Here is a 25,713-nt window from a genome sequence, read left to right on the forward strand (position 1 = left end):
AGTGATGTTGGATTATAGTTTTCTTTTTGTCCCCTGTTGAGGTTTTTGATTAGGGTCGAGCTAGATTCATAGCATGAGTTGTTATTTAAGCCATCTTGGCCATTTTGCATTATTTTTTATGTATGGTGTGAGGTTAAGAGCCGAATGCATGTCTGATTTTCCTCTATTTGTTACTAAATATTCCACCATTTGTTATTAAACTGTCCTTTCCCCACTGAATTTCAGCCTCAAGTGAAAATCAGTTTACTGTGTGTTTGTCGATCTACATCTGAACTCTCTCTTCTGGTTCATGGATCTTTGTGGCTCTCGGTTTACCTATTCCTCACTCATGATTTCTGTAGCCTTAAAATAAAATACTGTAAGTCTTCCTGTTTTCTAAAAGATAGCTTTGTTTATGCTGTATATTCTTTGCATTTCCATGTAAATTTTAGAAGCTTGTTGGTTTCTACAAGAAAAAAAGCCTACTGGAATTTATATTGGAATTGCATTAAATCTGTAGATTAATTTTGGGAGAATTAACTTTTTAACACCATTTTGTCTTATTCTGTGATCATGATTCTATCTCTTGTTTCAGTCGTTTTTAATTTCTCTCAACAGTGTAGTGTAGTTTTCAGTGTTAAATTTTAAGTTCTATTATTTTGCTAATAGTTTCTCTAAATATTTTGTCTTTGAATACTATTAAATACTGTATTTCAATTTTTTTAATGGTAATTGGTTTTAATAAGATAAAGTCAATGAACATAGGTAAATGTCTACAAACAAGGTTTTCTCCATGGCACTACCCTACACCACAGTCACAGTAATTCAACTGTGTTCTCATTTGGCAATAATGTCATACAAGTGAATTTGCTGATGACTAGCAAAATTACAAAATGAACCCAAGGCCACTTAATCAAGAGTCCCAACAACAAAGAAACCCTAGGAAGGAAGGTCAAGGCAGGAGGTTGCAGCTGGCCAGATATGATACCATTTGCCCAGTTTTCATTTAGGAATTTGCTACAACAAATAAAATAAGGATCTCCTCTTAGTTACTAGAAAAGAAAACAACAGGTATTACCTATCACCATTCTTTGACCATAAAGTTAAAATATTTCCTGAATGTATGATTAAAAGAAAAAAAGTCTTTAAAAAGAATATTAATCATTCTTACATGTTCACAGTAGAAGCTCTATGTCTGAATTTAAAACACTACTCAGTATTTGCCTAAGAAACGCATTTAGACAATATGGCTTTTGACATATTAAAGTTCCATGGGGAAAACTAAGACATCTTTTAATTTTGCTTTAATATCAAACTAACAGCAACTTAAAAATTCAGTAAGAGCATGGTTGGTCTGATTCAAGATGTGCTTCCAAAATTCAGTCACCTAGTTTTCTTTCAGGAGAAACTGTTCATCATCACAGATCTTTTCTAACTTAACTTTTGGAGAAGAAAATGGAAAATCAAACCCATAGCACAACGGTTATGTAAGATACATCCTCCCCTGTATTTCACTTTTAAACTAGCAGTTATTGTTTGCTAATTTCTTCTTTTATGAAATAACTAATAGTTATTTTTCTTGAAATTTTTTCCAGTGAAATATTATAACAATCATTTGTTCACCTTTACTTCTGTCCAGTTTTTAGTTCGACTTCTAGTTAGCACCATATTTCTATGTGGGAGCTTTAAAAATTACTTTTAAAATGTTATGTTCATGTATGCACATGTATGCATCATTTCAAAACATCTGTTGGGTGGAAGTAGTTTGCTAGAGGTCAATTAGCAGAATATTATATTGGCTTCAGAATTTCTTGGATTTTTTAAATGTAATTGTCAATATTTACATTTCTCTGCATAATTTAGGTTTCATGAGCCCTGAATATGGGGTTTTATCACCTCATGATTACAGAGTAGTTTTAAGACCTTAGCTTCATAGTTAAAAACCTTCATACATTTCTAAATTTTAATCTGCCAAAATTTTAAGTGTTTTGTATTTGTTTTACCACATTACTTTCTAATATATATCAAAATGCTGGCAGTGCACATCTGGCTATCTTTCATAGTTGGTAGTCCTACGAGTCAACAGAGCATCTTGTCAGCAATATCTACTAGAGAGAAACCATAGTGATAGTTTCAGTTCATTTTATTATCTTTCTTTGGTAATATCTGAGGCTTATTTAGAATCATGGGGAAATGTTTCCAGTGGTTCATGTGTTGAATAAAGTCTCATGTATGCCAAAGCATGCTTAGGGAAGAAAAGCTACCTACTTCAAAATCTTGTGGTCACTTATTACACAGCAGGACTCAAGTTGAAACATACATATGTTATTTTTCTTGATATTTCTGAAAAATATGTGTCTAATATTTAAAGCACATGTTTGTATTTTATCTTGGCTTGATGAAATGTGAACTAAGAATTTGAAATGTATTGCTTCATATAGTGAACTTGTAATACGTTTTTTAGCTAAAATACTGATGAGTTGATTATTCAGAGTCCTTGAAAGAATGGAATATTTTGGTGTATTGAAATCTTTGATGTATTTTCTTTTAGTAAGTGTTGGATATTAAAGGTCTTTCTCAGATTAGTTTGCTTGTCTTTGTAGTTTTGGGATAATGAGCAAATCTGAACTTTTCTTTGATAGATAAGATTCTTAAAATTCCTAATTAGAGTTATTGATCTATAGTATTTCATAGCCATATATGTTACATGGTATTTGGTTGGATATTACTGACCCTAAGAAAATTAAAGGTAATTTCAAAGTTCCAGATATTTTTGTTTACTATTTGTAAAAAAAAATTAAGCCAAATTCAAATGGTATATTATTGTTGTAGAAAAATTTTGAGAAAGTCCATATAAGAAGAAGAAAATAAAAACATGCATAATTCTTACTGTCTTGAGTTAATGATTATAATAAACATTTTGGGCTAAATCTTTCCAGACTGATTGCCGATCCCTTGTTCTCTTTCTCCCTTCAACAAAAATGCTTCAGTTCTCTGTATACTTTAAAGGATTCAACTTGTGGCTGATGTTGGCATCTTTTTTTGTTCTTAGGTTGGAAGTTGTTTAAAGGGTCAAGTTTTTTCTGCCATGCTAATATACATCAGGACCAGTTCCTGGTTAGCAGGCCTGAATTTTTACTAGTGATGTAATGCCTATAGAACCTTAATGGGTTTTCTGTCAATTTTGTTTCAGAGTACTTTCTGGGATAGAAGTCAAGGGTCAGTTCATTTTCTATTTCTCTATTTATTCTTGGGGGCTGATTCTTAAGAGTTGCAGTTGGGTCTGAAAATTAACTGCTGGTTTGTAAATTAACTAGTAATTATTTATAAAATAAAAATGCTGAATTTTCTCCCCATCTGTATATCTGTAAAAAATGAAGCTAGTTGAAATTGTTGAGAAAGTAAGTGCAATTTCTCCTCTTCATCTTGCTGAGTTAAAAAAAGATTAATGCTTTTTAATATTAATTATGTTGTTAGATCTTAATTTTTTGGGGGGGAGCCATGCCGCGTGGCATGTGGGATCTTAGTTCCCTGACCAGGGATCAAACCCGCGCCCCCTGCATTGGAAGCACAGAGTCTTAACCACTGGACCGCCAGGGAAGCCCCTAGATGTGAATTTTTAGATCTAGATAATTATTCAGTATTTTAAAAATAACATGAATAACATGAAAATCATCATTGTAATACACCACATTAACTGAATGAAGGAGAAAAAACAAGTTTATTTTAATGATACAGAAAAAGCATTTGACAGAATTCAGCACCCTTTCAGGATAAAACACTCAACAAACTAGGAATAAAAGGAAACTACCTCAACATTTTAAAGGCCAAATATGAAAAATTCACAGCTAACATCATACTCAGTGGTGAAAGACTGAAAGTTTTTCCTCTAAGCTCAGGAACAAAACAAGGATGCCCACTTTCACCACTTCTATTCAACATAGTATTGGAAGTTTTAGCCACAGCAATTGGTTAAGAAAAAGAAATAAAAGGCAGCCAAATTGGGAGAGAAGTAAAATTATCTTCATTCACAGACAACATGCTTTTATATTTAGAAAACCCTAAAGAGTCCACAAAAAACTTTTAGAACTAATGAACAAATTCAACAAAGTTGCAGGATACAAAATTAACACATAAAAATTAGTTGTGTTCCTATGTGGTAACGGTTATCAACCCTAAAAGGAAGTTATGAAAACAATCTCATTTATGGTAACATCAAAAAGAATAAAATACTTAGGAATAGACTTACCCAGGGAAGCAAAAGATTTGTACCTTGAAAGCAAAAATGTTGCTGAAAGAAATTAAGACACAAATAAATGGAAAGATGTCCCATGTTCATTGATTGGAAGACTTAATATTATTAGGATGTCAGTATTCCCAAAATTATCTACATATTCAGTGCAGTTCCCGTCAAAATCCCAGGGATGTTTTTTGCAAAAATAGAAAAATCTATCTTAAAATTCATATGGAATCTTACTGGACTCTGAATGGCCAAAACAATCTTGAAAAAGAAGAACAAAGAAGTCTTACACTTTCTGAATTCAAAACTTACTACAAAGCTACAGTAATCAAAATGTGTGGTACCAACATAAAGACAGACATATAGAGAGACATACACACACAATAGAGAGCCTTAAAAGAAAACCCTCACTTATATGGCCAAATTATTTTCAACAAGGGTGCAAGACAATTCAGTGGGGGTAGAATTTCCCCAAATGGTGTTTGGAAACTGGATACTCACGTGCAAGAGAATGAATTTTTAGACCCCTACCTCATACCATATATAGAATAAGTGAAAAAATGAATCAAAGACCTAAATGTAAGAGCTAAAAACATAAAGCTCATAGAAGAAAACATAGGGTAAAAACTTCATGACATTGGATTTGTCAAAGGATTCTTGGATATAACATCAAAAGGTGAGCAACAAAAGAAATAATTTAGACTATGTCAAAATTTAAAACTTTGTGCATCAAATGACACTGGCAACCAGTGAGAAGGCAACCCACAGAATGGGAGAAAATATTTTTAATCATATATTTGATACAGACTCTCCAGAATATATAAAGAACTCATATAACCCAATAACTAAAAACAGCACAATTAAAAATGGGTAAAGACTTAAATAGACATTTCTCTTGTTTTTTTTTTGGGGGGGGGGTTATTTATTTATTTATTTATTTATTTATTTATTTATGGCTGTGTTGGGTCTTCGTTTCTGTGCGAGGGCTTTCTCTAGTTGCGGCAAGTGGGGGCCACTCTTCATCGTGGTGCGCAGGCCTCTCATCATCGCAGCCTCTCTTGTTGCGGAGCACAGGCTCCAGACGCGCAGGCTCAGTAATTGTGGCTCACGGGCCTAGTTGCTCCGCGGCATGTGGGATCTTCCCAGACCAGGGCTCGAACCTGTGTCCCCTGCATTGGCAGGCGGATTCTCAACCACTGTGCCACCAGGGAAGCCCAACTCTTGTTTTAAACTTCAGTAGTGAGTAACATTAGGGCCACTTATGATTGGATGATAAGTTACGCTAAGGAAAGGGATATCCTATATCTACTTATCCCCCAGGTAGTAACTAACGGGTAAATAGTTGTTTTCCAAAATATATCAAGTGAACCACATCATTAGAAATTTGTTGAAATTTCTGTCATTTGTATAGTGTCATATCTGGATATCTTTTTTTTTTTTTTGGCCACAACACGTGGCATGAGGGATCTTAGTTCCCTGACCAGGAAACGAGCCTGTGCCACGCTGCAGTGGCAGCATGGAGTCTTAACCAATGGGCTGCCAGGGAAGTCCTAGTATCATATCTGAAATAAAAATATCTTGGGTTGACTCAATAGCAGAATTGATATAACAGAAGAAAGAGTCAAAAGTTGAAGACAGATCACTTAGAAATTAGTCAATTCGTAGAATAGAGATTAAAAAGAAAAGAGATGAACAAAGCCTCAGGTCTTGTTGGATGATACCAAAACATCTATGTCCATGTAACATATATTTTTTAGGGCAGAAAAAATACTTGAAGACATTATTGCTGAAAACTTCCCAAACTGATGAATGACTTAAATTTATAGATGAAAGAAACTCAATGAACCCCAATCAGGATAAACTGAATGACTAAGTATTGAAAGAAAATAATTGTTAACCTAGAATTCTCTATCCAGTGAAAGAATGAAGATGAATAGAGCCATTCTCAGGCAGAAAAAAATAGTAGATTATTTCTAGCCGATCTGCTTTAATGAAAGGCTAATGGAAGTTCTCCATGCTGAAGGGAAATATGTGATGGATTTTGAGGGAGACCAATAGAAATGGTCAATATGTGGTACCCGTAAAGGACTAATTTTATCCTCCTAAGTATCCCATTGTCTGAGAGGTTTTCGATGGATGTATATATAATATATATGATGGCTATAACATAAAGAGTAGTGGGGAGGTCAGATTAAAAGGGCCTATATGGTTGAAAGGTTTCTACATTTTATTTGACCTTGTGAAATATTAACTCTAAGTAAACTGTGGAAGGTTTGACATATCTTGACTTACCTGTCTATATATATCTGTCAGCTGTGTTTGTGCATCTATGTAATTATCTGATAATCTCTAGAAGAACCAATAAAAATTATACAAAAAGATATAGCCAAATAATCAATATAAAAATTAAAATAAAAAAGAGAAGTTAAATTATTAAATACTAAAAAATTTCCAAATAATGAGGGTAACAGCAATCAGAACAACAAAACACAGGGAATAAACAGAAAACTGATAATAAAATGGTAGACCTGAATATAACTACATCAATAATTATATTAAATGTAAGTGATCTAAAGTCACCAACTAAGAGAGACTGTCATATTTGGTGAAAATATCAGGATGCAACTGTACGTTCTCTAGGAAAACCCCACTTTTAATATAAAGGCATAGATAGATTAAAAATATAAGGATTAAAAAATATATGCTGTGCAAACACTAACCAAAACATAAAAGAGCCACTCCCACCCCTACCCTAGCACTTCCCATTTCTCCTGCAGTTCTTTATCTTTCTCCATAGTACCCTTGTTACCACCTCACATACTATATTTGTTTATTGTCCCTCACCCTCATTAAAAGGTCAGCTCCGATGGGTAAAGACTATATTGTTCACGGTTATATCCCCAAGGCCTAGAATAGTCCCTGGCATGTAGTATCCTCTCGGCAAATATCTGTTGAATGAATTTGACTATAGGTTTTTTTTTTCTCCCTTGTGTATTAACATCTTTTTGAATAGCATTCTGTAGAATAAAGTTGGGGAAGCCTTGGAGTAGGCTATCATAGGACAGGATCTCTGACTTTAGGTAATTACTGAATGACTGAAGGAAGGGGCCCTAGAGAACATTTAATCCCTCTCTCCTCATTTTACAGATGAGAAAATTGTAAAAGTCATATAAAGATACTTTAGTTGCACTATTTCGTGAACCTTCTTTAATACTCAGAAGGTTTCACAGAATACTCAAATAATTTCACAGGTAAAGAAATAGAAAATGAGAAGACTAGTTTGTATTAGAGTGTTCTAAAGCTGTCATGTAGAAAGGTCTTCTGAGATATTGTTAACTGGGATTATTGTTGTTTAAAATGTCACATAGTATTTATAAAACATTTTTGTAAATTTATAAAACTAATGCCTTCTACCTTTTTAAGGTAGTTTCTTAGATATGATGTATAATTCATAAAGATCCCCTTTTTTTAAAATGGTATTTTAGACTTTATATATATATTTATTTAGTTTTTGATGTGGACCATTTATAAAGTCTTTATTGAATTTGTTACAATATTGCTGCTGCTTTATGTTTTGGTTTTTTGGCCCCGAGGCATGTGGGATCTTAGCTCCCTGACCAGGGATTGAACCTACACCCCCTGCATTGGAAGGCGAAGTCTTAACCATTGGACCGCCAGGGAAGTCCCAAGATCCCTTTTCCAAAAAATTATCCTGTAGTTAAAACTTTATTTTTTGGCTACCAAAGTCCGTACTATTAAAAGACATAAAGCTATATTCTGGGAGTGAGAGTGAAGGAAATGGAAATACAAGTAGACATAAAACTGAAATAAATAGAAATAAAAGGTAACACATAGGAAATTCTAAATGAAAAATGTAGATTAAAAAATTCTAGAGGAAATTAGGATTGGACGCCATAGTGGGCTAGGTGTTAGGAGATGGCTCTAGCAAGGGAGAATGATTAGAATTTGATGATACTCTAGATAGAAGGGTAGAACTTAGAGAAGTAAAAAGAAGTGGGTTGGGGGCATGATGTGAGCACCAGCATAGAGGAGCCAGAGAATGTGCAAGAAGTGAGTAGATCAGTTTACTTTTATAATAACATCGGTGTAGAACAATAATGGTTGATGAGCTTAAAAGGGATGTTAATGCAATTAAATCATTTGAATAGTAAATGAAATAGTTTGGACTCTTAGGCAGTCAAGGGCTTTTGAGACCTTTGAGGGGGAGCTGACGTGCAAAGTGGTAGTTTGAGCATATTAATCTGTCGGTGATGTACGTTACGGACAGGAGGAGGAGATTGTCGGAAAAGTCCTCTGTAGGTGATATTGACCTATACTAGGATAGTAACAGGAGAAAGGGATTAATGTGAGTGTGCTAAGAATTCACAACAGGACCTGGTTACTGTGTAGATGTGAGGAGAGACCAAGATAATTCCATGGTTTCTGGTATCTGGGAAAATTGGTGGAAATAGGAAATTCTAGCACGAATGCCATTTTATCAGGAAAAATAGGTTTGGTTTTAGACATAGCAAGTTTTGGATGAGAAAGACATCTAATAATGTTCAGTTAGAGAAGTGGAACTAGGGCCTAGAGTTAGGGCTAGAGTTTGGGGAGTTGATCCCTGTAGAGGTAGGAGTTAACACATTGAGGGTGAATGAAATCTCAGGCGTTTCAGAGATTGTAGAACAGTGTAGCCTGAAAAGATGTTGGTGCACAGAACTTTAGTGGGGAAAGGAAGAGGACCTGGTGAAGGGAACTTTGAAAAAAATGGTTGGAGAAGTAGGGGAATCTATAAAAAGAAAGCCGAAGGAGAAAGAATTATTGTAGTTTGTTTAAAATAACATTCATTCTCCACCCCCACCCCCATTGCAAAAGCACTACATCTTTAATATAGGAACTTGGAAAATAAAGAAGAGTACAAATATTTAAAAAGTGTTTACAACACCATTAGCCAGAGAAAACTATTGTAAATATTATGTCTTTAAATTACTGTTTCTTCCTTAATATGTCTATGTGTATTTATATTGATTCCCAAGAGATTGTTTGTTCTTTGCTGCAGATAGTTGGAATAAATAAGGTGACTCAAAAAGAGTTGTTTGTTAACTCTGTAGCTTATTTGTTTCTGTAGCTTATCTTCTAAATATTTAATGTATGTAGAATTTATGTTTTGTTTTCAAATGACTAATTTTAAAGAAGTTTCAGCCCTAATATTCCACTTTTATTCTTCAGATGATTGCAAAAGGGAAAAATGCATCTGAACTGTTTCCTGCTGTTGTGAAGAATGTGGCCAGTAAAAATATTGAGGTACTGTTTTGATTCATAATTTTCATGATTCCTTTTATTGTGAAAGAATCATATACTTTTCAGTTACTTTGAAACACAACATATTATAAGATACTTGTGTCACTAGATTTTCGATACAATTACAATGTCCATAATCTTAAATAGGTGAAATAGAATACAAAGTAGACAATCTTAGCTTTGGAATTTTGGTGGAGAATATGAAAAGTAAAATTGAGATTAATTCACCTGGGTGAAAGGTGGTAACTTGTTGAAGATTCTTAGAAGCCAGTTTAGTTGAAATTCTGCTCTAGGGACTTAATTTTAAGATACCATTATGTCCAGTGAAACAGACCTAAATTCCTGCAGTATCAGGGCAGGGATTGAACCCAGGTGTTGTAACTCCAAATCTAGTGCTCTTCCTGGAGCATCTTAGTTCTGATAGACCTTGCGTCAGTATAGTAGGAGGTGAGCAGAAGGCAGGATGTAGTGGGAGCCTTCAATTACTGGTCCCTGTATAGGCTTGTACATGGAATTTGAAACAGAGGAATTCACAGAATTTTGAGGCCAAGGTAGTTAATGTTAGGTCAAATGGACTAATGACTTCTAATAGAGTGCAAAAGAAATATATGAGTCAGTGTAGAAACCATTGAGAAAGATGAGCAGTATGAAAAGTTCAATGAAGAGAATTAGAGGTTGATCTGAGCAAATGCCTTGTATTTCAAAAGAACAGAAGGTTGTAATGAAGATTGAATGGCCACATTGGTCATGAGTCTCAACTTCAACTGATGTTGGGTAGTGATTGTCCTGGGGTATGTTGGGAGTGTTTTTGAGGAGGGTGTGTTTACTCGGTAGGAAGTAGTGATATCTGCATGAGAATGAAAATGCCAGCACACATGTTTCATATTTGCCCATGCTAGCAGCTGTGAGCATCAAGAAATAAGCCTACTCCTCTTTTTCAGTCTGGTAAATTTGGGAGAAGCAGCAGTCTCCATTGATGAATATTTTCAAGGACCTGGTGACATCAGGGCAGGATGTTTTAGGTGGAGGGAAATGGAGTATAAGTAGTAGAAATTAAAGATAAAGGGACTTCCCTGGTGGCGCAGTGGTTGAGAATCTGCCTGCTAATGCAGGGGACACAGGTTCGAGCCCTGGTCTGGGAAGATCCCACATGCCGCAGAGCAGCTAGGCCCGTGAGCCACAATTACTGAACCTGCGCGTCTGGAGCCTGTGCTCCACAACAAGAGAGGCCGCGACAGTGAGAGGCCCGCGCACTGCGATGAAGCGTGGCCCCCGCTTCCCACAACTAGAGAAAGCCCTCGCACAGAAACAAAGATCCAACACAACCATAAATAAATAAATAAATAAATAAAAATTAAAGTAACTTGTTAAAAGAGGCAGACACACCTTCCTTTAAAAAAAAAGGGGAGGGGGAAGGTTTTTCACTTATAATCTAGTATTATTAATATTACTTTTGAAGCTGTACCTCTGTTTATTCAGTAGGTGCTTGCTCTAGGGGCTACAATATATATATTTAACTTACTACAGTCTACCACTAGGATTTACGTATACGTTTTTAAGTTATCACAGTCTAGTTTCAAATAATTATACCCCTTTGTATATTCTTACATCGGTAAATTTCTATTTGCTCCCTCCAGTCTGTTCCCATTTTATGCATTTTACTTCTAAATATGCTAAAGCACCCTAAATACATGGTTATTATTTTTACTTTAAAGAGTCAGTCATCTTTTTAAAAGATTATCAAAACATAATTAACATGTTATAAACTTCTCACTTTTAAAGTGTACAGTTCAGTGGTGTGTAGTGTATTCACAGAATTGTGCAATCATCACCACCATCTAATTCCACAACATTTTTATCACCTCAACAAGGAACGTTATGTACATTAGCAGTTACTCCACAACACCCCCTGGCCCTAGGCAACCATTAATTTACTTTTTGTCTCCATGGATTTGCCTACTCTGGGCATTTCATATAAATTGAGTTATACAGTATGTGCTTTTGTGTCTGACTTCTTTCACTTAGCACAATGTTTTCAGGGTTCATCCATGTCGTAGTATGCATCATTACTCTATTGCTCCTTTTTTGCTGAATAATATTCTATTATATGGATATACTGCATTTTGTTTATTCATCAGTTGATGGACATTTGGGTTGTTTCCACTTTTTGGCTCTTGTCAGTAATGTTGCTGTAAACATTCTGTACAAGTTTTTGTGTGCACATATGTGTTCATTTCTTTTGGATATATACCTTGGAGTGATATTGCTAGGTCATAAAATAACTTTGTGTTTAACATTTTGAGGAACTTCAAAACTGTTTTCCACAGCAGCTGTAACCATTTTGTTTCCGTCAGCAATGTATGCGAGTTCTGATTTCTCCACATCCTCACCAACACTTATTTACCTTTTTTTAAAGAAAAATTATTGTCTGTCTTTTAGATTGTATACTACTGTAGTGGGTAGGAAGTGGTATGTCATTGAAATTTTGATTTACATTTCCTTAATAGAAAATTGTTGAGAATCTATTGGCCAGTTGTATATCTTCTTTAGAAAAATATCTATTCAGATCCTTTTCCCATTTTATAATTGGGTTGTTGGTCTTTTTATTGTATATTTTTAAGAGTTTTTTATGTATTCTGATGTATTCTTATCTGATGTATGATTTGCAAATATTTTTCTCCTATTTTGTGGGTTATCTTTTTATTTTCTTGATAATGCCCTATGAAGCACAGAAGTTTTTAATTTTGATGACAGCTATTCATATATATATATTTTTTTGCTTACGCTTTAGATGTCATATCTAAGAAACTGATGCTTAATTCAAGGTCACAAAGATTTACACTTGTCTTTTTTTTCTAAGAGTTTTATATTTTTAGCTTTTATATTTAGGACTGTGATCCGTTTGGGGTTAATTTTTGTGTATGGTGTCTTCATGCAACTACTGATCTGCTTTCTGTCAGTATAGTTTTGTCGTTTCTAGAATTTTTTATAAATCAAATCATAGAGTATAGAAGCTGTTGTGTTTGACTTCTTTTACTTAGGCTACTGAGATTCATTTGTGCTGTTTCATGTATTCATGTTTTGTTCCTTTTTTTGCTATAATATGGATATTGCACAGTTTTTTAATTTACCAATTGAAATACACTTGGATCGAATAAAACGCTATTTATGGGCATATATTTTAATTTTTCTTGGGTAAATACCTAGGCTTAGATGTGTTGCATTGTCTGGGAAGAACATGTTTAATTTTTAGAAAATAGTACCATGTAGTTTTCCAAAGTGGCTGTGCCCTTTGCATTCCCACCAGCAATGTGTGGAGTTCCAGTCAGTTCATATCCCTTTCAACACTTGATGTTGTTAGAGTCTGACTTCAGCCATTTTGGTGGATGCGTAATGGTGTTTCATTGTGCCTTTAATTGCATTTTCCTGATATTTAGTGGTGTTGAGCATCTTTTCATGATCTTTTTGATCAGTCATAAAACTCTAAAATATCTGTTCAGATCTTTAACCTATTTTTAATTTTTTTGTCTAGAGTATAAAAATTCTTTATTCTGATAGAAGCCTTTTGGCAGATTGATGGTTATTTACTATTATTTATTTTTTCCTAGTCTGTAGCTTGCCTTTTTGTTTTCTTAATGTCTTTCAAAGAATAAATGTTTGATTTGATAAAGTACATTTTATCAGTTTTCTTAGTTATACTTGAGGCTTTTTTGTAACCTGCTTGATAAATCTTTGCCTAACCTAATGTTATGAAGATTTCTCCCAGTTTGTTCTAAAAGTGTAAATAGTTTTAGCTATTAAATTTTGCTCTATGATCCATGTCAGAGGAGAATCCCAAGACTACCCACAGGTTCCCTCATTCTTTGGGCTAATCCACAGGATCTCAGGTTATAGTCAGATTCATAGCTATGACTTATTACACTGAAAGATGCACAACAAAAATTAGGTACTGAAAGAGGTGCATGAAGTGAAGTCCAGAGAAAACCAGAAGCAAGCTTCTAAGAAGCCTTCCCAGTGATTTTCCCTGTGACATTCGATTCCTCCAGCATCACCTCTGACAAAACGTGTGAAGCGTTGTCTACTAGGAAAGTTCATAAGAGACTCAGTGCCCAAGTCTTTATTGGGGGCTGCTCGTGTACCCGTTAACTGCCTAGCACATTCCAGAATTGCAGACTCTCAGAAAGTAAGCACATGTTCAGCATAAACCGTATTGTTTTTATGTAAACCACCCTTATCATTTAGGGAATGGTGGCAATACCTCTGAAGTTCAAGTTCCCAGACAACAGTCAAGGCCAACTTTATAAGTAGGCTTTCTAAGGATAGCAATCTCTGGCCTGCTGTGTTAACTCTTTACTACAGAATACATTTCAAATTAGATTTTAAAAAATTAAAGTATAATTCACTTACAATATAAAATTATTTTCAGGTGTACAGCATCATGATTCGATATTTTTATACATTACAAAATGATCTCGACAATAAAGTCTAATTACCATCTGTTGGCATACAAAGTTATTACAGTATTATTGACTATATTCCCTATGCTGTACATTACATGACTTATTTATTTTATAACTGGAAGTGTGTACCTCTTAATCTCCTTCACCTATTTCACTCATGCCCCTGCCCCTTTCCCCTCTGGCAACCACCAGTTTGTTCTCTGTATCTGTGAGTCTCTTTCTGTTCTCTTTGTTCATTTGTTTTGTATTTAGATTCCTTATATATAAGTGAAATCATATGGTATTTATCTTTCTTTGTCTGACTTATTTCACTTAGTACAATACCTTCTGGATCCATACATGCTGTTGCAGATGTCGAGATTTCATTCTTTTTTTTTTTTTAATTTAAAAAAAAATTTTTTTTTTAACATCTTTATTGGAGTATAATTGCTTTACAATGGTGTGTTAGTTTCTGCTTTATAACAAAGTGAATCAGTTATACATAAACATATGTTCCCATATCTCTTCCCTCTTGCATCTCCCTCCCTCCCACCCTCCCTATCCCACCCCTCTAGGTGGTCACAAAGCACAGAGCTGATCTCCCTGTGCTATGTGGTTGCTTCCCACTAGCTATCTATTTTACGTTTGGTAGTGTATATATGTCCATGCCACTCTCTTACTTTGTCACAGCTTACCCTTCCCCCTCCCCATATCCTCAAGTCCATTCTCTAGTAGGTCTGTGTCTTTATTCCCGTCTTGCCACTAGGTTCTTCATGACCTTTTTTTTTTTTTTTCCTTAGATTCCATATATATGTGTTAGCATACTGTATTTGTTTTTCTCTTTCTGACTTACTTCACTCTGTATGACAGACTCTAACTCCATCCACCTCACTACAAATAACTCAATTTCATTTCTTTTTTATGGCTGAGTAATATTCCATTGTATATATGTGCCACATCTTCTTTATCCATTCATCTGATGATGGACACTTAGGTTGCTTCCTGGCTATTGTAAATAGAGCTGCAATGAACATTTTGGTACATGACTCTTTTTGAATTATGGTTTTCTCAGGGTATATGCCCAATAGTGGGATTGCTGGGTCATATGGTAGTTCTATTTTTAGTTTTTTAAGGAACCTCCATACTGTTCTCCATAGTGGCTGTATCAATTTACATTCCCACCAACAGTGCAAGAGTGTTCCCTTTTCTCCACATCTTCTCCAGCATTTATTGTTTCTAGATTTTTTGATGATGGCCATTCTGACCGGTGTGAGATGATATCTCATTGTAGTTTTGATTTCCATTTTTCTAATGATTAATGATGTTGAGCATTCTTTCATGTGTTTGTTGGCAATCTGTATATCTTCTTTGGAGAAATGTCTATTTAGGTCTTCTGCCCATTTTTGGATTGGGTTGTTTGTTTTTTTGTTATTGAGCTGCTTGTAAATTTTGGAGATTAATCCTTTGTCAGTTGCTTCATTTGCAAATATTTTCTCCCATTCTGAGGGTTGTCTTTTCGTCTTGTTTATGGTTTCCTTTGCTGGGCAAAAGCTTTTAAGTTTCATTAGGTCCCATTTGTTTATTTTTTTATTTTTATTTTTTTTTAATTTTTTTATTTATTTATGGCTGTGTTGGGTCTTCATTTCTGTGCCAGGGCTTTCTCCAGCTGTGGCAAGCAGGGGCCACTCTTCATCGCGGTGCGCGGGCCTCTCACTATCGTGGCCTCTCTCGTTGCGGAGCACAGGCTCCAGACGCGCAGGCTCAGTAATTGTGGCTCACGGGCTTAGTTGCTCCGCGGCATGTGGGATCCTCCCAGACCAGGGCTCGAACCCGTGTCCCCTGCATTGGCAGGCAGATTCTCAACCACTGCGCCACCAGGGAAGCCCCCATTTGTTTATTTTTGTTTTTATTTCCATTTCTCTAGGAGCTGGGTCAAAAAGGGTCTTGCTGTGATGTATGTCATAGAGTGTTCTGCCTATGTTTTCCTCTAAGAGTTTGATAGTGTCTGGCCTTACATTTAGGTCTCTAATCCATTTTGAGTTTATTTTTGTGTATGGTGTTAGGGAGTGTTCTAATTTCATACTTTTACATGTACCTGTCCAGTTTTCCCAGCACCACTTATTGAAGAGGCTGTCTTTTCTCCGCTGTATATGCTTGCCTCCTTTATCAAAGATAAGGTGACCATATGTACGTGGGTTTATCTCTGGGATTTCTATCCTGTTCCATTGATCTATATTTCTGTTTTTGTGCCAGTACCATACTGTCTTGATTACTGTAGCTTTGAATTTTAGTCTGAAGTCAGGGAGCCTGATTCCTCCAGCTCCATTTTTCGTTCTCAAGATTGCTTTGGCTATTCGGGGGTCTTTTGTGTTTCCATACAAATTGTGAAATTTTTTGTTCTAGTTCTGTGAAAAATGTCATTGGTAGTTTGATAGGGATTGCATTGAATCTGTAGATTGCTTTGGGTAATAGAGTCATTTTCACAATGTTGATTCTTCCAATCCAAGAACATGGTATGTCTCTCCATCTATTTGTATCATCTTTAATTTCTTTCATCAGTGTCTTATAATTTTCTGCATACAGGTCTTTTGTCTCCTTAGGTAGGTTTATTCCTAGATATTTTATTCTTTTTGTTGCAGTGGTAAATGGGAGTGTTTTCTTAATTTCATGTTCAGATTTTTCATCATTAGTGTATAGGAATGCAAGAGATTTCTGTGCATTAATTTTGTATCCTGCTACTTTACCAAATTCATTGATTAGTTCTAGTAGTTTTCTGGTAGCATCTTTAGGATTCTCTATGTATAGTATCATGTCATCTGCAAACAGTGACAGCTTTACTTCTTCTTTTCTGATTTGGATTCCTTTTATTTCTTTTTCTTCTCTGATTGCTGTGGCTAAAACTTCCAAAACTATGTTGAGTAATAGTGGTGAGAGTGGGCAACCTTGTCTCGTTCCTGATCTTAGTGGAAATAGTTTCAGTTTTTCACCATTGAGGACGATGTTGGCTGTGGGTTTGTCATATATGGCCTTTATTATGTTGAGGAAAGTTCCCTCTATGCCTACTTTCTGCAGGGCTTTTATCATAAATGGGTATTGGATTTTGTCGAAAGCTTTCTCTGCATGTATTGAGATGATCATATGGTTTTTCTCCTTCAATTTGTTAATATGGTGTATCACGTTGATTGATTTGCGTATATTGAAGAATCCTTGCATTCCTGGAATAAACCCCACTTGATCATGGTGTATGATCCTTTTAATGTGCTGTTGGATTCTGTTTGCTAGTATTTTGTTGAGGATGTTTGCATCTATGTTCATCAGTGATATTGGCCTGTAGTTTTCTTTCTTTGTGACATCTTTTTCTGGTTTTGGTATCAGGGTGATGGTGGCCTCGTAGAATGAGTTTGGGAGTGTTCCTCCCTCTGCAATATTTTGGAAGAGTTTGAGAAGGATAGGTGTTAGCTCTTCTCTAAATGTTTGATAGAATTCGCCTGTGAAGCCATCTGGTCCTGGGCTTTTGTTTGTTGGAAGATTTTTAATCACAGTCTCAATTTCAGTGCTTGTGATTGGTCTGTTCATATTTTCTATTTCTTCCTGGTTCAGTCTCTGCAGGTTGTGCATTTCTAAGAATTTGTCCATTTCTTCCAGGTTGTCCATTTTATTGGCATAGAGTTGCTTGTAGTAATCTCTCATGATCCTTTGTATTTCTGCAGTGTCAGTTGTTACTTCTCCTTTTTGATTTCTAATTCTATTGATTTGAGTCTTGTCCCTTTTTTTCTTGATGAGTCTGGCTAATGGTTTATCAATTTTGTTTATCTTCTCAAAGAACCAGCTTTTAGTTTTATTGATCTTTGCTCTCGTTTCCTTCATTTCTTTTTCATTTATTTCTGATCTGATCTTTATGATTTCTCTCCTTCTGCTAACTTTGGGGTTTTGCTGTTCTTCTTTCTCTAATTGCTTTAGGTGCAAGGTTAGGTTGTTTATTTGAGATGTTTCTTGTTTCTAAAGGTAGGATTGTATTGCTATAAACTTCTTTCTTAGAACTGCTTTTGCTGCATCCCATAGGTTTTGGGTCGTCGTGTCTCCATTGTCATTTGTTTCTAGGTATTTTTTTATTTCTTCAGTGATCACTTGGTTATTAAGTAGTGTATTGTTTAGCCTCCATGTGTTTGTATTTTTTACAGATCTTTTCCTGTAATTGATATCTAGTCTCATAGCATTGTGGTCGGAAAAGATACTTGATATGATTTCAATCTTCTTAAATTTACCAAGGCTTGATTTGGACCCAAGGTATGATCTATCCTGGAGAATGTTCCATGAGCACTTGAGAAAAATGTTGTTTTTGGGTGGAATGTCCTATAAATATCAATTAAGTCCATCCTGTTTAATGTATCATTTAAAGCTTGTGTTTCCTATTTATTTTCATTTTGGATGATCTGTCCATTGGTGAAAGTGGGGTGTTAAAGTCCCCTACTATGATTGTGTTACTGTCGATTTCCCCTTTTATGGCTGTTCGTATTTGCCTTATGTATTGAGGTTCTCCTATGTTGGGTGCATAGATATTTACAATTGTTTTATCTTCTTCTTGGATCGATCCCTTGATCATTATGTAGTGTCCTTCCTTGTCTCTTGTAATAGTCTTTATTTTAAAGCCTATCTTGTCTGATATGATTATTGCTACTCCAGCTTTCTTTTGATTCCCATTTGCATGGAATATCTTTTTCCATTCCCTCACTTTCACTCTATATGTGTCCCTAGGTCTGAAGTGGGTCTCTTGTAGACAGCATATATATGGGTTTTGTTTTTGTATTCATTCAGCTAGTCTGTGTCTTTTGGTTGGAGCATTTAATCCATTTACATTTAAGATAATTATAGATATGTATGTTCCTGTTACCATTTTCTTAATTGTATTGGGTTTGTTCTTGTAGGTCTTTTTCTCTTCTTGTGTTTCCCGCCTGAGGAAGCTCCTTTAGCATTTGTTGTAATGATGGTTTGGTTGTCTCTTGTAATAGTCTTTATTTTAAAGTCTATTTTGTCTGATACGAGAATTGCTACTCAAGATTTCATTCTTTTTTATGGCTAATATTCCATTGTGTGTGTGTGTGTGTGTGTGTGTGTGTGTGTGTGTGTACACACCACATCTTCTTTATTCATTCATCTATCAATGGATACTTAGGTTGCTTCCTTATCCTAGCTATTATAAATATGTTGCAATGAATATAGGGATCATGTATCAATATCTTTTTGAATTAGTGTTTTTGTTTTCTTCAAATGTATACCTAAGAGTGTGATTGCTGGATTGTATGGTAGTTCTATTTTTAATTTTTTGGGAAACCTACATTCTGTTTTCCACTGTGGCTGCACCAACTTACCATCCCACCAACAGAGCACAAAGGTTCCGTTTTCTCCACATCCTCACCGATACTTGTTACTTGCTGTCTTTTTTTTTTTTAAATTTGTTTGTTTGTTTAGTTATTTATTTATGGTTGTGTTGGGTCTTTGTTGCTGGGCGCCGGCTTTCTCTAGTTGTGGCGAGTGGGGGCTACTCTTCATTGCAGTGCACAGGCTTCTCATTGCGGTGGCTTCTCTTGTTGCGGAGCAGAGGCTCTAGGCACACGGGCTCAGTAGTTATGGCTCGTGGGCTCTAGAGCGCAGGCTCAGTAGTTGTGGCCCATGGGCTTAGTTGCTCCGTGGCATGTGGTATCTCCCCAGACCAGGGATCGAACCCATGCCCCATGCATTGGCAGGCAGATTCTTAACCACTGTGCCACCAGGGAAGTCCCTGTCTTTTTATTAATAGCCATTCTGACAGATGTGAGGTAATAACTCATTGTGGTTTTAATTTGCATGTCCCTGATTAGTGATGTTGAGCATCTTTTCATGTGCATGTTGGCCATCTGTAGGTCTTTGAAAAATGTCTATTCAGATCCTCTGCCCATTTTTTATTTGGGTTGTTTGTATTTTTTTGATGTTGAGTTCTGTGAGTTCTTTGTATATTTTTGATATTAACCCCTTATCAGTTATATCATTTGCAAATATCTTCTCCCATTCAGTAGGTGGCTTTTTTGTTTTGTTGATAGTTTCCTTTGCTGTACAAAAGCTTTTTAGTTTGATGTAGTCCCATTTGTTTATTTTTGCTTCTGTTTCCCTTGCCTGAGGAGACATATCCAAAAAATATTGCTAAGATCCATGTCAAAGAGCAATACTTATGTTTTCTTCTAGGAGTTTTATGGTTTCAGGTCTTAAATGTAAGCCTTTGCTCCATTGTGAGTTTATTTTTGTATATGGTGTGAGAAAGTAGTGCAGTTTAATTCTTTTGATTGTAACTGTCCATTTTCTGAACACCATTTATTGAAGAGGCTGTCTTTTCCCCATTGTGTATTCTTGCCTCCTTTGTCATAGATTAATTGACCATATAATGGTGAGTTTATTTCTGGGCTCTTTATTGTGTTCCATTGATTTAGGTGTCTGTTTTTGTGCCAGTACCATACTGTTTTGGTGACTGTAGACTTGTAGTATAGTTTGAAATCAGGGAGCGTGATGCCTCCAGCTTTATACTTTCTCAAGATTGTTTTGGATGTTTGGGTCAAATTAGATTTTGTGTGTGGTATGAGGTAAGATTTGCAATTCATTTTTTTCTCAGATATTCAGTTATTCTGTCACCATTTAAATAAGAAGACTATATCTTTTCCCAGTTGAATTACCTTGCCACTTTTGTGAAAAAATTTTGGCCATGTAAGTGCAAGCATATTTCTGGACTCTGTTCTGTTCCATTGATCGATAGGTGCATCCTTGTGCCTATACTACACTGTCTTGTAGCCTTACAGTAAGTCTTGAAGTGAGGTAGTATAAGCACTCCAGTCTTGTTCTGTTTTCAGCCTTGTTTTGACTAATCTGGGTCCTTTGTCTTTCTGTAAAAGTGTTAAAATCAGCATGACAGTTTCTCCAAAAGCCTGTTAACTTTGATTTTGTTTACAGTGAGTTTGTAGATCAATTGGAGGGAATTGCCACCTCCACCATATAAGTCTTCCAGTCCTTGAATATGGTCTTCTGTAATTTCCCTTTGTAATGTTTTATAGGTTTTGGTGTACAAGTTTTGAACATTTTGCACATCAGTTCAGTTTTGAATAGTTTTTGAATGCTGTGTTTTTAAAAATATTTATTTATTTATTTTATTTTTGGCTGTGTCTGGTCTTGGTTGCGGCGCAAGGGCTCCTCACTGCAGCATGCCGGCTTCTCTCTAGTTGTGGTGTGCAGGCTCAGCAGTTGCGGCACATGGGCTTAGTTGTCCTGTGGCATGTGGAATCCCAGCTCCCCAACCAGGGATTGAACCCTCGTCCCCTGCATTGGAAGGCAGATTCTTCACCACTGGGACCACTAGGGAAGTCTCTTGAATGCTATTTTAAATAGAGTTGTCTTTTTAATTTCATTTTCCAATTGGTCATTGCTAGCAAAATCAATTCTGATTTTGCGTATTGATCTTGTGTCCTTGCTAAATTCACTTATCCTGATAGCTATTTTATCGATTTCTTAGACTTTGATATATAAATGATCGTACCATATGGGAACATAATTTTACTTCTTTTGTATTCTATATGCCTTTTTCTTGTCATATTACACTGAGTACAATCTATATTACAATGTTGAATAAAAGCAATGATAGTGGTTTTCATTGCCTTGTTCCTGATGTAGAAAGCATTGAGCCTTTTACCATAGAATATGATACTAACTATAGGTTTTTTGCAGATGCCTTTAAGCATATTGAGGAAGTTCTTTTTATCCCTTATTTGCTGAGAGTTTTTAATATGAATGAATGTTGAATTTTGTCAAATCTTTTTCCTGTAACTACTGAAATTATCATAGGATTTTTCTCTATTCTCTTCATGTGATAAATGAATGGGACTAATTTTCAAATATTAAACCTTTCTGTTCCTGGGATAAATCCCTAATGGCCATGGTGTATTAATCTTTTAGTGTATTGTTAGAATCGATTTGCTAATTTTTGTTAGGAGTTTTGCATCTATATCTTATTGAGGGAGTTTTTTTTTTGTCTTATGATGACTTTGGTTTTGATATCAGGATAAACCAGTTAATACTGGATTTTAAAAATGAGTGGGAGATGGGCTTCCTTGGTGGCGCAGTAGTTGAGAATCCACCTGCCAATGCAGGGGACACGGGTTCGAGCCCTGGTCCGGGAAGATCCCACATGCCGCGGAGCAACTAAGCCCATGAGTCACAACTACTGAGCCCATGCTCCTCGAGCCCGTGCTCTGCAATGAGAGAAGCCACCACAATGAGAAGTCTGCACACTGCAACGAAGGGTAGCCCCCGCTCACCACAATTAGAGAAAGCCCACACGCAGCAACGAAGACCCAACACAGCCAAAAAAATAAATAAATAAAATAAATAAATAAATTTATTAAAAAAAAAATGAGTGGGAGAGTGTTTCTCCTTTTTTCTCTGAAAGAAAATGTGTAGAATTGGTATTGTTTCATTCTATCTAATAATACCAAATAATTGGTATTATCTCATTGCCACTATGATGTCATCTGGGCTTGGAATTTCTTTTATGCGAAAGTTTTAAATTATGAATTCAAGTTGTTTATTGGTATAGGCCTGTGTGGAAACTAAACTCAGCAGGCTTGGGTTGTGCAAACCCTGAACATTTCCAGGTCTGTTTTCTTTTTTTATTTTATTTTATTTTATTTATTTATTTTTGTCTGCATTGGATCTTCGTTGCTATGCACGAGCTTTCTCTAGTTGCAGCGAGTGGGGGCTACTCTTCGTTGCGGTGCGCGGGCTTCTCATTGCGGTGGCTTGTCTTGTTGCGGAGCGTGGGCTCTAGGCACATGGGCTTCAGTAGTTGTGGCACCTGGACTCAGTAGCTGTGGCTTGCGGGCTCTGAGCGCAGGCTCAGTAGTTGTGGTGCACAGGCTTAGTTGCTCCGCAGCATGTGGGATCTTCCCGGACCAGGGATTGAACCCGTGTCCCCTGCATTGGCAGGTGGATACTTAACCACTATGCCACCAGGGAAGCCCTCCAAGTCTGTTTTCGTGATTGTTTATTGGTTGGCTCTGGTGAACTGATCTCTTCGAGTGTTCTGTCAGATAAGAGTGAGCCATGCTGTATCAGTTTATCCAAATAATATATACTAAAACTAAAAGTGTTTCTGGTAAACACCTGCTTTCCTTATCATGGTCTGGAGCTTCAGTTACTGATCTCTTACTTAGTGATAATATATGTAGGCATACAGTGCCTACATGATTGATCCCTAATAAAAACCCTGGACCGTCTGTCTTAAGCAAGATTCCCTGGTTGGCACCACTTTGTACATGTTGTCACACGTTGTTGCTGAAGGAAGTATTTTTATGTGACTATGCTGGTGGGTGGACACTTGGAAGCTTGTGCCTTGTTTCCTCTGGACTTCACCCCATGTGCCTTTTTGTTTTGCTGATTTTACTATATATCCTTTCACTGTAGTGAACCATAACCATGAGTGTAACAACTTTCTGGGTCCTGTGAGTCCTTCTAGGCAGTCATTAAGCCTGAAGGTAGTCTTGGTGGATCCCTAACACAGCGTTATTTAGATTCTCTACTTTTTATTGGATTGTGTTAGTAATTTTTCTTTAAAGAAATGAATCCGTTTCATCTAGGTTGTTTACTGGCATAAAGTTGTTAATTATAGTTCCTTAGTATCCTTTTAATGTCTGTAGCTTCTGTAGTGATGTTTCCTCTTTCATTCCTGATATTGGTAATTTTGTCTTTTCTCTCTTTTTCTTCATCAGTTTATCTAGAGGATTATCAACTTTATTGACTTAAAAAAACCCAGCTTTTGGTTTTATCAATTTTCTCTGTTTCCTGTGTCATTGATTTCTTTTTGGTATGATTATTGACTTTTGTATTTATCTTTTTATTTCATCCTTCTACTTAATTTGGGTTTTTGTTGTTGTTGTTTTCTATCATCTTGAGTTGGGAACTCAGATCAAATCTTTCTGTGAATATAAGGCTTTAATACTGTGTCTTTTCCTCTAAGCACTGCTTTAGTTGCTTTCCTGAATTTTTACTTGATTTGTTTTCATTGTCATTCAGTTAAAAATATTTTCTTTTTTTTTCATTTCTATCATTTTTAATAGCACTTTACAATTGTCTACGTACTTTAAAATTTTTTTTATTTATTTATTTTTGGCTGCGTTGGGTCTTTGTTGCTGTGCACGGGCTTTCTTTAGCTGCAGAGAGCAGAGGCTACTTTTCATTGCAGTGCGCGGGCTTCTCACTGTGGTGGCTTCTCTTGTTGTGAAGCATGGGCTCTAGGCACGCGGGCTTCAGTAGTTGTGGCATGCAGGCTCTAGAGCTCAGGCTCAGTAGTTGTGACTCATGGGCTTAGTTGCTCTGCGGTATGTGGGATCTTCCAGGACCAGGGCTCAAACCCCTGTCCGTTGCATTGGCAGGCGCCGATAACCTGTGGTGCATAACCACTGCACCACACCAGCAGGGAAGTCCTCTATGTACTTTTTTAAATTCTTTTTTTAATTGAAGTATAGTTGATTTACAATGTTGTGTTAATTACTGCTGTGCAACAAAGTGATTCAATTATACGCGCACACACACACCTAAATAAACATTCTTTTTTTAAAATATTCTTTTCCATATGGTTTATCATAGGACAGTGAATATAGTTCTCTGTGCTATACAGTAGGACCTTGTTGTTTATTCATTATATATAAAAGTTTACATCTGCTAACCCCAAACTCCCACTCCATCCATCCCCCTAAAAATATTTTCTTATTTACTTTATGATTTCTTTTTTGACTTATGGTGTATTTAGAAGTATGTTGTTTAATTTCCACATATTGGGGGAGGGTTATCTCATCTTATATTGTTATTGCTTTGTAATATAATTCCTTTTTAGTCAGGAAACATCATTCTCTTAAAATTTTATGAAGACTTGTTTATAGCTAATCATCTAGTTTGTTTTGGTATGCATCACGTGCAGTGGAAAAGAATGTGTATTCCACTATTGGTTGTAATGTTCTATAAATATTATTTAAGTAAATGTGTTGTTTAGATTTTTAAAATGTTTTTACTGACCTCTTGTCTAGATGTTCTACCAGTTGCTGAGAGAGGGATCTTAAATCTCCCAATCATGATCCTGGAATTGTTTATTTTTCCCTTTAATTTAGTCATTTTTTGCTTATATTTTGAAGCACTCCTATTAGGCATAGCTCTTTTCAGGTGTTCCTGATGAATTGCCCCTTTATGCTAAAATAAACCCTTCTTTTTCTCTGGTAATACTTTATTGTCTTAAAGTCTATTTGATTTCTTGTTATTAATATTGTCATTCCAGCCTTCTCTTCTCTTTGTATGGTATATCCTGTTTTCATTCATTTGTTCCTAGCCTGTGTCTTCATATCTATTTGTGTCTCTTATTGACAGCATCTAGTTCCATGTTTTTCCCACCCATTCTGTCAGTCTCTGCCTTTTAATTGGAGTGTTTATTCTGTTAACACTTGATGTATTTATTGATGTGGTTGGATTTGAGTGTAGTATTACATGATTTCTTTTTTTAAATCTGTCTCCTTTATTTTTGTTCCTCTCTTCTTCTTTTCCTCCTTTTTATAGAGGAAATCACACTTAAATTTTTCCTGTTTTTATTTTTAACCTGTACTTCTTTGCATTTTTTAAAGTGTTGGCTGTATCCATTCTTAACTTTTCACAGTTGGATTATAGTTAATGTTGCACTTCTTCACATAAAATATA

General features: G+C 35.8%; 1 protein-coding gene across 1 annotated transcript in view; it reads left to right on the forward strand.

Annotated features, from left to right (window-relative positions):
- The window catches only part of AP3B1 (adaptor related protein complex 3 subunit beta 1), a 271,201-nt gene that overhangs the window by 42,180 nt on the left and 203,308 nt on the right, over nucleotides 1-25,713 (forward strand). Inside the window, exon 3 of the mRNA XM_082457114.1 lies at nucleotides 9,449-9,523. Within this exon, the coding sequence (XP_082313240.1) occupies nucleotides 9,449-9,523 (75 nt within the window). The remainder of the gene's footprint in view (nucleotides 1-9,448; nucleotides 9,524-25,713) is intronic.

This window comes from Balaenoptera physalus (genome assembly GCF_965194825.1).
Source record: "Balaenoptera physalus genome assembly, chromosome: 3".
NCBI classification, from domain to species: Eukaryota; Metazoa; Chordata; class Mammalia; order Artiodactyla; family Balaenopteridae; genus Balaenoptera; species Balaenoptera physalus.